At 49.2% G+C, this 11,656-nt stretch overlaps 1 protein-coding gene across 1 annotated transcript in view; it reads left to right on the forward strand.

Moving 5' to 3' along the window:
- Positions 1 to 11,017, forward strand: part of CATSPER3 (cation channel sperm associated 3) — a 36,889-nt gene extending 25,872 nt beyond the window's left edge. The window contains exons 4-8 of the mRNA XM_024752372.1: positions 6,796 to 6,978; positions 7,681 to 7,821; positions 8,178 to 8,297; positions 9,192 to 9,349; positions 10,189 to 11,017. Coding sequence (XP_024608140.1) covers positions 6,796 to 6,978; positions 7,681 to 7,821; positions 8,178 to 8,297; positions 9,192 to 9,349; positions 10,189 to 10,294 — 708 coding nt within the window. The 3' untranslated portion in view covers positions 10,295 to 11,017. The remainder of the gene's footprint in view (positions 1 to 6,795; positions 6,979 to 7,680; positions 7,822 to 8,177; positions 8,298 to 9,191; positions 9,350 to 10,188) is intronic.
- The last annotated feature ends 639 nt before the right edge of the window (positions 11,018 to 11,656 follow it).

The raw sequence follows: 11,656 nt of genomic DNA on the forward strand, positions 1-11,656 counted from the left end.
CTTTGGAGAAATGTCTATTTAGGTCTTCTGCCCATTTTTGGATTGGGTTGTTTGTTTTTTTAATATTGAGCTGCATGAGCTGTTTATATATTTTGGAGATTAATCTTTTGTCTGTTAATTCATTTGCAAATATTTTCTCCCATTCTGAGAGTTGTCTTTTCATCCTGTTTATAGTTTCCTTTGCTGTGCAAAAGCTTTGAAGTTTCATTAGGTCCCATTTGTTTACTTTCGTTTTTATTTCCATTACTCTAGAGGTGGGTCAAAAAAAGATCTTGTTGTGATTTATGTCAAAGAGTGTTCTTCCTATGTTTTCCTCTAAGAGTTTTATAATGTCCAGTCTTACATTTAGGTCTTTAATCCATTTTGAGTTTATTTTGTGCATGGTGTTAGGGAGTGTTCTAATTTCATTCTTTTACATGTAGCTGTCCAGTTTTCCCAGCACCACTTATTGAAGAGACTGTCTTTTCTCCATTGTATATCCTTTCCTCCTTGTCATAGATTAGTTGACCATAGGTATGTGAGTTTATCTCTGGGCCTTCTATCCTGTTCCATTGATCTATATTCCTATTTTTGTGCCTTGTTGTCTTGATTACTATAGCTTTGTAGTGTAGTCTGAAATCAGGGAGTCTGATTCTTCCAGCTCCATTTTTTTTCCCTCAAGATTGCTTTGGCCATTCGGGATGTTTCATGTCTCCCTACAAATTTTTTTTTTTTTTGCAGTACGCAGGCCTCTCTCTGTTGTGGCCTCTTCCATTGTGGAGCACAGGCTCCGGACTGCGCAGGCTCAGCGGCCATGGCTCACGGGCCCAGCCACTCCGTGGCATGTGGGATCTTCCCAGACCAGGGCACAAACCCGTGTCCCCGGCATCGGCAGGTGGACTCTCAACCACTGCGCCACCAGGGAAGCCCTCCATACCTATTTTAAGATTTTTTCTCTAGTTCTGTAAAAAACGCTGTGGATAATTTGATAGGGATTGCATTAATCTGTAGATTGCTTTGGGCATTATAGTCATTTTCACAATATTGATTCTTCCAATCTAAGAACATGGTATATCTCTCCATCTGTTTGTGTCATTTTTGATTTCTTTCATCAGTGTCTTATAGGTTTCTGAGTACAGGTCTTTTACCTCCTTAGGTAGGTTTTTTCCTAGGTATTTTATTCTTTTTGTTGCAATGGTGAATGGGTTGTTTCCTTAATTTCTCTTTCTGATCTTTCGTTGTCAGTGTACAGGAATGCAGGAGATTTCTGTGCATTAATTTTGTTTCCTGCAACTTCACCAAATTCATTGATTAGCTCTAGTGGTTTTCTGGTGTCATTGTTAGGATTCTCTATGTATAGTATCATGTCATCTGCAAACAGTGACAGTTTTACTCCTTCTTTTCTGATTTGTATTCCTTTTATTTCTTTTTCTTCTCCTATTGCCTTGGCCATTACTTCCAAAACTATGTTGAATAATAGTGGTGAGAGTGGACATCCTTGTCTTGTTCTTGATCTTATAGGAAATGCTTTCAGTTTCTCACCATTGAGAATGATGTTTGCTGTGGGTTTGTCGTATGTGACCTTTATTATGTTGAGATAGGTTCCCTCTATGCCCACTTTCTGGAGAGTTTTTGTCATAAATCAGTGTTGAATTTTGTCAAAAGCTTTTTTCTGCATCTATTGAGATGATCATATGGTTTTTATTCTTCAGTTTGTTAATATGGTTTATCACATTGATTGACTTGCATATATTGAAGAATCCTTACATCTCTGGGATAAATCCCACTTGATCATGGTGTATGATCCTTTTAATGTATTGTTGGATTCTGTTTGCTAGTGTTCTGTTGAGGATTTTTGCATCTATATTCATCAGTGATATTGGTCTTTAATTTTCTTTTTTTTGTAGTGTCTCTGTCTGGTTTGGGTATCAGGGTGATGGTGGTCTCATAGAATGAGTTTGGGAGTATTTTGGAAGAGTTTTAGAAGGATACATGTTAGCTCTTCTCTAAATGCTTGATAGAATTCACCTGTGAAGCCATCTGGCCCTGGGCTTTTGTTTGTTGGAGGATTTTTTTTTTTTTTTTTGTGGTACGTGGGCCTCTCACTGTTGTGGCCTCTCCTGTTGCGGAGCACCGGCTCCGGACTCACAGGCTCAGCAGCCATGGCTCATGGGCACAGCCGTTCCGCGGCATGTGGGATCTTCCCGGACCGGGGCACGAACCTGCGTCCCCTGCATCGGCAGGCGGACTCTCAACCACTGCGCCACCAGGGAAGCCCTGTTGGAGGATTTTTAATCACAGTTTCAATTTCAGTGCTCCTGATTGGTCTGTTCATATTTTGTATTTCTTCCTGATTCAGTCTTGGAAGGTTGTACTTTTCTAAGAATTTGTCCATTTCTTCCAGGTTGTCTCTCACAATCCTTTGTATTTCTGCAGTGTCAGTTGTTACTTCTCCTTTTTCATTTCTAATTATTTTGATTTGAGTGTTCTCTCTTTTTTTCCTGATGAGTCTGGCTAATGGTTTATCCATTTTATTTATCTTCCAAAGAACCAGCTTTTAGTTTTATTAATCTTTGCTATTGTTTCCTTCATTTCTTTTTGATTTATTTCTGATCTGATTTATGATTTCTTTCTTTCTGCTAGCTTTGGGTTTTTTTTTTTTTTGTTCTTTCTCTAACTGCTTTAGGTGTAAGGTTATGTTGTTTATTTGAGATTTTTCTTGTCTCTTTTTCTTTCCTTTTTTTATTTGGCTGTTTTGGGTCTTCATTGCTGCACGTGGGCTTTATGTAGTTGCAGCGAGCAGGGGCTACTCTTCATTGCAGTGCACGGGCTTCTCATGGCAGTGGCTTCTCTTGTTGTGGAGCATGGGCTGTATCTAGGCACACGGGCTTCAGTAGTTGTGGCCCAAGGGCTTAGTAGTTGTGGCTTGCGTGGCACAGGGGCTTAGTTGCTCCGTGGCATGTGGGATCTTCCCGGACCAGGGATCAAACTCGTGTCCCCTGCATTGGCAGGTGGATTCTTTACCACTGTTTCACCAGGGTAGTCCCTCTTGTTTCTTGAGGTAGGATTGTATTGCTGTCAACTTCCCTCTTAGAACTGCTTTTGCTGCATCCCGTAAGTTTTGCGTCATTGTGTTTTCATTGTCATTTGTCTCTAGGTAGTTTATGATTTCCTCTTTGATTTCTTCAGTGAGCTCTTGGTTATTTAGTAGCATGCTGTTTAACCTCTATGTGTTTGTATTTTTTACAGTTTTTTTCCCTGTAATTGATATCTAGTCTCATAGCGTTGTGGTCGGAAAAGATGCTTGATACAATTTCAGTTTTCTTAAATTTACCAAGGCTTGATTTGTGACCCAAGATGTGATCTATCCTGGAGAACGTTCCATGTGCACTTGAGAAGAAAGTGTATTCTAAATAGTTTCTGGATGGAATGTCCTATAAATATCAGTTAAGTCCATCTGATCTAATGTATCATTTAAAGCTTGTGTTTCCTTATTTATTTTCTGTTTAGATGATCTGTCTATTGGTATAAGTGAGATGTTAAAGTCCCCTGCTATTATTGTGTTACTATTGATTTCCACTTTTATGGCTCTTAGCATTTACCTTATGTATTGTGGTGCTCCTATGTTGGGTGCATAAAGATTTACAATTGTTATATCTTCTTCTTGGATTGATCCCTTGATCATTATGTAGCATCCTTCCTTGTCTCTTGTAATAATGTTTATTTTAAAGTCTCTTTTGTCTGATATGAGTATTGCTACTCCAGCTTTCTTTTGATTTCCATTTGCATGGAATATCTTTTTCCATCCCCTCACTTTCAGTCTGTATGTGTCCCTTGGTCTGAAGTGGGTCTTTTGTAGACAGCGTATAAACGGGTCTTGTTTTTATATCCATTCAGCCAGTGTACGTCTTTTGGTGGGGGCATTTAATCCATTTACATTTAAGGTAGTTATTGCTATGTATGTTCCTATTATCATTTTCTTAATTGTTTTGGGTTTGTTATTGTATGTCTTTTCCTTCTCTTGTGTTTCATGCCTAGAGAAGTTCCTTTAGCATTTGTTGTAGAGCTGGTTTGGTGGTGCTTAGTTTTCTTAACTTTTGCTTGTCTGTAAATGTTTTAATTTCTCCTTCAAATCTGAATGAGATCCTTGCTGGGTAGAGTAATCTTGGTTGTAGGTTCTTCCCTTTCATCATTTTAAATATGTCCTGCCACTCCCTTCTGGCTTGCAGAGTTTCTGCTAAAAGACCAGCTGGTTAACCTCATGTGGATTCCCTTGTATGTTATTTGTTGCTTTTCCCTTGCTGCTTTTAATATTTTTTCTTTGTATTTAATTTTTGACAGTTTGATTAATATGTGTCTTGGCGTGTTTCTCCTTGGGTTTATCCTGTAAGGGACTCTCTGCACTTCCTGGATTTGATTGACTATTTCCTTTCCCATGTTGTGGAAGTTTTCGACTGTAATCTCTTCAAGTATTTTCTTAGACCCTTTCTTTCTCTCTTCTTCTTCTTGGACCCCTATACTTCGAATGTTGGTGCATTTAATGTTGTCCCCGAGGTCTCTGAGACTGCTCAATTCTTTTCATTCTTTTTTCTTTATTCTGCCTTGTGGCAGTTATTTCCACCATTTTATCTTCCAGCTCACTCATCCGTTCTTCTGTCTCAGTTATTCTGCTATTGATTCCTTCTAGAGTATTTTTAATTTCAATTGCTGTGTTGTTCATCACTGTTTGTTTGCTCTTTAGTTCTAGCTCCTTGTTAAACGTTTCTTGTGTTTTCTCCATTCTATTTCCAAGACTTTGGATCATCTTTACTATCATTACTCTGAATTCTTTTTCAGGTAGACTGCCTGTCTCCTCTTCATTTGTTAGGTCTGATGGGTTTTTACCTTGCTCCTCATCTGATGCATATTTCTCTGTCTTCTCATTTTGTTTAACTTACTGTCTTTGGGGTCTCCTTTATGCAGGCTGCAGGATCGTAGTTCCTCTTACTTCTGTTGTCTGCCCCCAGTGGGTGAGGTTGGTCCAGTGGCTTGTGTAGGCTTCCTGGTGGGGGCGACTGGTGCTTGTGTTCTGGTGGGTGGGGCGGTATCTTGCCCCTCCGATGGGCAGTGCTGCATCTGGTGGTGTGTTTTGGGGTGTCTGTGAGCTTAGTATGACTTTAGGCAGCCTGACTGCTAGTGGGTGGGGTTGTGTTCCTGTCTTGCCAGTTGTTTGGCATGAGGCATCCAGCACTGGAGCTTGCTGGCCCTTGGGTGGAGTCGGTTCATAGTGTTGGGGTGGAGACCTCTGGGAGAGCTCTCACCGATTAATATTCCATGGGGCTGGGAGTTCTCTGGTGGTCCAACATCCTGGACTCAGCTCTCCCACCTTGGAGGCTCATTCCCGGGACTAGATTTCTGAACCTTCTAGACTGCAGAATAATGGGGCCTGTCTGGATAGTGCTTGAAGAACGTGGCCAAGATCAGCGGTCAGGAGTCAGTCCCACACAGGCTTCCGGGGAGCGTGACTTTTTCTGCACGGCTGTTCTCGAGGCTGCTTGGCTTTGACCTTGGGTGGCACTGGGCCTGTGCACTAACCTGGAAGTGGGAGACCCAACCGGGGCCTCTCCCTCATCCTTCCAAGGTACCTCAGGTTCTTCCACATGGCCCTGCCCCTCCGCACCCTGAAGATGTCACCTGCAGACTGTGTCCCATTGCAGCCTTTTTCATGAGTTCTTACCTCTTCAGTCTTAGCAGTCTTGGGAAAGAAGTTCTGTCTCTCTTGCAGGATTGGAGGCAATATTTTTACAGCTCAGTTCTTTTGGAATTAATCCCTTAACACTGATTTTTCTTCCCCCAAGGAGGGGAGGGGGGCGTCAGGTGTGCATTCACCCTTGCAGGCAGCTGCCAAAGTGGTCCACATACAGGGCAGCCCCAGTGCTCCTGGGTTGTCTCTCTGTTTTGCACTTTACCCCAGACTGTCAAAACTTCACTGTCCTGTGTCCCAGCTCCACCAGTACCTCCTTTCCTACTGCTAAGTCAATAAATAGTATCTTGGCATAGAAAGAGGTGCTTTTGTGGTTGACTGTGGTGGCACAAGGCAAGGGGCTGGAGAATGTGTTCCCGCTCTGCCGTTCTAGCAGAGTGTGACTGTGACAAAGGCATTTTGCTTCTTTGAGCCTCAGATCCTGCATCTTGAAATGGGAACATCTTCCTACCTTGACATGGTATCTGTGACAGTATCAAGGTAGCTGAACATGTATATGCAAGACTCCAGGGCATGGAGAAGGAACGATGAGGCATGGGAAATAAGACAAACACCCATCTCATGGGGGAAGACTAAGGTCACAAGGTGGAGACCTGCCTGTGAAATGGGGCCCAGAAGAATTGAGAAGTCCTATTCCCCTCAGCCTTCTTCATTCCCACTCCCAGGGTAGTTCCCATACTCTTCCTCGGCCTGGAAGAGCATTCAGGGCTGGCGCCCAGCTGAGGGCACCTTAGGATGACCACAGAGGCAGGCTGGGGTTCCAGTGGCGTGCTTAGTGGTGCGGATGGGGAGACTGCAAGAGACCTGGGACACCACGGGCGATCCACCCATGGGCAACTGAGCGTGGAGGCCAGGCATCGCTGAACCACTCTTAGGTTGGTCCAGCCCTCAGTCTGGGCACAGTTCCCATTCATTCACTCATTCATTCATCCAACCATTTATGGAGCATCTGCCATGTGCCAGGCAAGGCACTGGATTCTGGGGCAGCTGGTGTCGGGACGGGCTGGACCCCTGTCCTCTGAGTCCAACCCAGCCTTGCAGCCTGGCCTAGCCCCAGTGCCTGTGCCTTGCAGACACTCATCAGCGCCATGGGGCAGACAGCCTGCACCGTGGCCTCCGTGCTCGTCCTGCTCTTCGTCCTGATGTACGTCTTCGCTGTCCTGGGCTTTTGCCTATTTGGAGTTCCAGAGAGTGCTGACCTGAATAACTGGGGGAACCTGGCTCTGGCCTTCTTTACCCTCTTCAGCTTGGCCACGGTACCGTGTTTGGGAGCAGTGGTAGGGGCAGGGGACTTGAGAAGGGACTGGCAGCTGGTGTGGGCGTGTGGACATGCTGGGCCTCACTTGGGGGCCTTTCCCATGTTCAGACACTTAGCTGGTCTGGGGAAGCTGGGGGCTGGCCTCCTAGGACTAAGGGTAGGCCAGTGCCCTGGCCACAAGATTATCTCTAATCTTGTGACTCCCTAGAGCATTCTTATTTGTCCCACAGGGGTGTAAAACTTTCAAAAAGTTTTCAAAAGACAATTCATTCAGATTAAGTTTAATTTAGAAGGAAAACCCATGTCACAGAGCCTTTTTGGGAACAGGCTGTCACAAAGCCACCCAGAAGAAGCCTGCAAAGCCCAAGTCTCAAAGTCTAGATTCTGTTGGACTCTGGAAAGATTGGGGTCTCTCCAAAGGAGGGCCTGGCAGAGAGGCATTGTCTTTTGGGGAGGGATGGAAGGCCTTTTGGAGGAGGGCCCTTAGGGCACCTTGATCAGCAGTGCCCCCACCCAGTGGTGCCATGCAGCTCCAGGCCAGCATGTATGCCCTGGAGTCAGAGGATGAGGGGCTGTCGCAGGGCTGATGTGGAAGGAAGCCGGCCTGCTCCTCGGTGGGGCTGGGGCTCCCCACGGTGGGTGAGAGGAGGCCTGCCGCTCTGGGCCTAGGCGCTCAGCATACCCTGCCTTGCCTGAGCAGGTCGATGGCTGGACGGACCTGCAGCAGCAGCTGGATGCCCGGGATTTTGCTCTGAGCCGTTCATTCACCATCATCTTCATCTTGCTTGCCTCCTTCGTCTTCCTTAGCATGTTCGTGGGTGTGATGATCATTCACACTGAGGTGAGGTGGTGCTTGTAAGGATGGGGGAGTGGTAAGTGTGGCAGGTGGATGGGCCAAGTCTCAAGGGAGGACACTGAACTATCTCCCTCCTGAAGTGGCGGGGGGGTGACCAGGCTCTCCCGCAGCCTGACTCTTTGCCCTGAGCCCTGCATTTTCCCTCCCTCATGATGCTGGCGTGCAGGCTAGGCGCTTAGGAAGTCACTGCAGCTACAGTTGGCAGCTTGAGCTGGGGGCTGGCCTGTGAGGGGATCCTCCTGCTGAGGGGCCTGAGCAGCAGTGGGAGACTGGGGAAGAAGGAAGACGGGAGTGGTGCGCACTGAGAGCCCATATCTTACCTCCATCCTCCCGCCCTCTAGGACTCTGTCAAAAAGTTTGAGCGGGAGCTGATGCTAGAGAGACACATGACACTCATGGAAGAAAAGCATGTGATTTTGAAGTGGCAGCAGGAGGAGGTCAGCAAGCTGATGCAGACGCAGGTCGGTGGTCTCCACGGGCCGGCGGACAAGCAGAGGGACAGTCAGGGCTGAAGGAATGGTCAGGAAGATGGGCCTTGAGGCCTACGTGGAGGGCGGGTGGCCTTGGGCATTTGTGGCATTTGGTAAGTCAGCTACTCACCCCCCTGTACTTTGCAGAGTCAGACGTTATTCTCTGTATTTTTATGTTTCTCTGGACCTCTTCAAGTGTTGAGTGTTGTGGGTATCATATTTCCCTCCTTCATGGGCAAAACTCCATTGCTGGGCCCTTTGCCCGGAGCACTCTTGTTCCTGAGGACTCGCTGGGTGCCAAGCAGGCTTCGTCCCCGTCCGCTGAGTGGGCGAGGCCACGGAGGCCCTGACAGGTGTTACTAACCTCAGTTTTTCTAAACTGGAACAAGAGTGAGCACAGCGGGCTGGAGATTTTCTCTCAAGCATGATACAACTGTGAGGGGCTGGAGGAGAGTCCTCTCTTTTCGGCCGAAGTGCTCTGAGCTGCCGGGGTGCTCGGCCGGGTCGTGACCAGCATGCTGCCCCTTTCTCGGCCAAGTGGCTGGTGCCTTCCTCCTCAGCCTCCTCTCTGAGGTGGAGATGCCCGCCTGTCTCGGTGTGCCCCAGGTTTGTCCAGAACAGGGTGAAATGCTGAGCCACGCTCAGGCTCTCACCGATTCCTTCCCGTGTCACCTGTCCTCACGTCAGGGATGGTGGCTCACCAGGTGACCTCAGTCAGGGGGGTCCAGGCCCAGAAGGGGTTGGGGTGAATTGTGATTGGACTCAGGATTCATCCTGGGGCCAGGGTCAGGCCTCTGCCTGGGCCCCACGTGGAGGGTCCCCAGGTCTCTGTGCAGCCCAGTCACTACCTCCTCATCCTTTCTCTCTTTATGCTTCCCTCTCTAGAAGAACGTTGACCACAAAAGTTTCACTGAGCTGGTGGAGAAGTTTAAGAAGACCCTGCGGCACACTGACCCTATGGTCTTGGATGATTTTGGCACTAGCCTACCCTTCATTGATGTCTACTTGTCCACTCTGGACAACCAGGATGCTACCATCTACAAGTCAGTCCCAGCCCCGCTGACCCGGCCCCAGGCCCAGGGGGGCAATGGCTGATGTGCAGGGCGGGTAGGGCGAGGCCCTTCCTGGCGGTGTGCAGGGGCTGGGCTGCTGTGCGGACGGGCCTGTGGCTGGGGGAGACTCCACCCACTGGCCTCCCCAGCCCACCCTGACCTGTTTTTAAATACTGACTCCTCTGACTCTCCAAGACCCTCCTCACCAAGCACTTTTCAGAGGGCCGAGAGAACGCTGCTGGCTGGCAAGTCAGAAGCTGAAGCCCCTGGCTTGGTGCTGTGTGACTCTGGCAAAGTCTTTGTCCCTTTCCTACCCGGCACAGGATGGGCTGACTATGGAAGCAATGTGTGTGAAGCTCTGAGCTTGGCCTGGCCCAGGGCTGTGCTCAGTGTGAGTTAGCTGGGGTCCTTCTGGCTGTTACTTGCAGGAAGGGGAGGTGCACGATTAGCCTGGTTTCTCAACAAAAGCTGCCTTGAGGGCTTCGCAGACAGGAGGAACTAAAAGGAGGGGATCTAGGAATGACCAGTGTTGGCCCAGGCGTGGACCAGGCAGCGTCTGGGCACCTCCACGGGCTCACCTCGCTCCGAGCCCAGGAGTCTGTTGCCTCCCACCTGACACATGCGGTGAAATGACTTTACTCCTGGGGCCACAGGTAGAGTGGCACAGCCGGGCTCCCAGCCCAGCCCCAGGTGGCTCTGAAGCCTTGCTCTTCCGTGACCCACACCTACCAGGAGTGGTGAACATGCGGGTGCGAGAGTGCCGTGGGCAGGGCCAGGGCGGCATGGAGCCCACTCGTGAGCTCAGGCCTCCTCTCCTCCTCCACTTCCAGGCTTCAGGAGCTGTACTACGAGATGGTGCATGTGCTGAGCCTGATGCTTGAAGACTTGCCCCAGAAGAAGCAGTCCCAGTCCTTGGAGAAGGTCGAGGAGAAGTAGTGGTTGTGGGCACCCAGGCACCGAGGGCCTCGCAGGCTGTGACACCCTGTCCCGCCAACTAAACACAGGTTTTCTGAGTTGGCCTCTTCTCGGTTGCTGTGATCATGGCATTTCTCCACCTTTGGGAATTGGGCCTGAGTAGATGCCCATGAAGTCTGATTCCTCCCTCACATGACACAGCCAGACTTTGGGGGTAGGGAGTGGGGAGAGGGAGGTTCAAGGCCCACCCTGACCAGAAGACACACCTAGGGTCCACACTGGCTCTCTCCTCCTTTGACCCCAGCATCAAGGACCCACCGGGTTCCCGGGAAAGCCACCTGAGGACCCCGGACCGAGAAGGGCTTCCAGCCGCCCCATAAAATGCGTGGCTCCTTTGAGCTGGTGTGGCCCTACTGATCCTGGAAGCTCTGCTGCCCTCATCTTTGTGTGTGTGCCCACACCTGGCAGAGCTACAGCTCTCTCTGTGCACCCAGAGCCCTGGAGGCCCCTCTTTGGGGTTCTACTCTGCTTCTCCCTGGCTCACAGTGATGGTGGTGCCCCACGGGTGCAGCCGTGACTGGAAGGATACTGTTGGGTGGCGTGCAGCTCAGGGGGGCACCTCATGCAGGGGCCAGAGGAGTGGCAGCATCGGGCGCTTTGGGCTGCTCCCTCCCCTTAAGTTAGTTAGAACTCTTTACTCGAAAGGTGGCATTTTCTGTGTCATCCCTGGCCAAATGACTGCCACAGTTGGCAAGGTCCTGGCACCACCCCAGTCCAGCCATCATGGAGCCATCTGAAGGCCCAGGTGGGGCAGGGTGGCTGGCACCCCTTGCTCCCGACTGGCCAGACCAGAGGCCCGGCAGTGCCCCCTCTGCTCCCATTTCTGGGGAGTGTTCTTGAGGCCTGTCACCTTGGCGGTGCCCTATTCTTAGAGGAGAAATGAGTTCTGGGTTGAGCTGTGGGTGGGAAGCCAGCATCTGTAGCTGGGTGCCCAGGCCCACCCTGGGGAGTCAGGTCAGTAGAAAACATGTAGAATTGAGAATGGCTGGACAAGGGTCCCATGGGGGGCCCGTGGGCTCCAGGCCTGGATGACGGCACCCCTGAAGCCAGAGGACAAGGGCTGGTGGAAGCCTTTACTCGTGGTTTCATTCACCCGACTACTATTTACTGAGCTGTGCAGGGTGCTGGGGGTTCTGTGACGAGAAAGCCACAGTCTCGTCCTGGCCCTCTTGGTGCCCACGGTTATCTAGGGGAGACAGTCATCCGGCCAGAACGGATGAGAGAAAATTTCCCTGAGGAAGCGACAATAATTGTTTGAATGCAGAAAGCATGTGTCTTCTAAGATACTCAGATCATTTCCATTTGCAAATGATCGCACTCAGG

The sequence above is a fragment of the Neophocaena asiaeorientalis genome, unplaced genomic scaffold (genome assembly GCF_003031525.2).
Source record: "Neophocaena asiaeorientalis asiaeorientalis breed wild unplaced genomic scaffold, Neophocaena_asiaeorientalis_V1.1 scaffold204, whole genome shotgun sequence".
In the NCBI taxonomy this organism is placed as follows: Eukaryota; Metazoa; Chordata; class Mammalia; order Artiodactyla; family Phocoenidae; genus Neophocaena; species Neophocaena asiaeorientalis.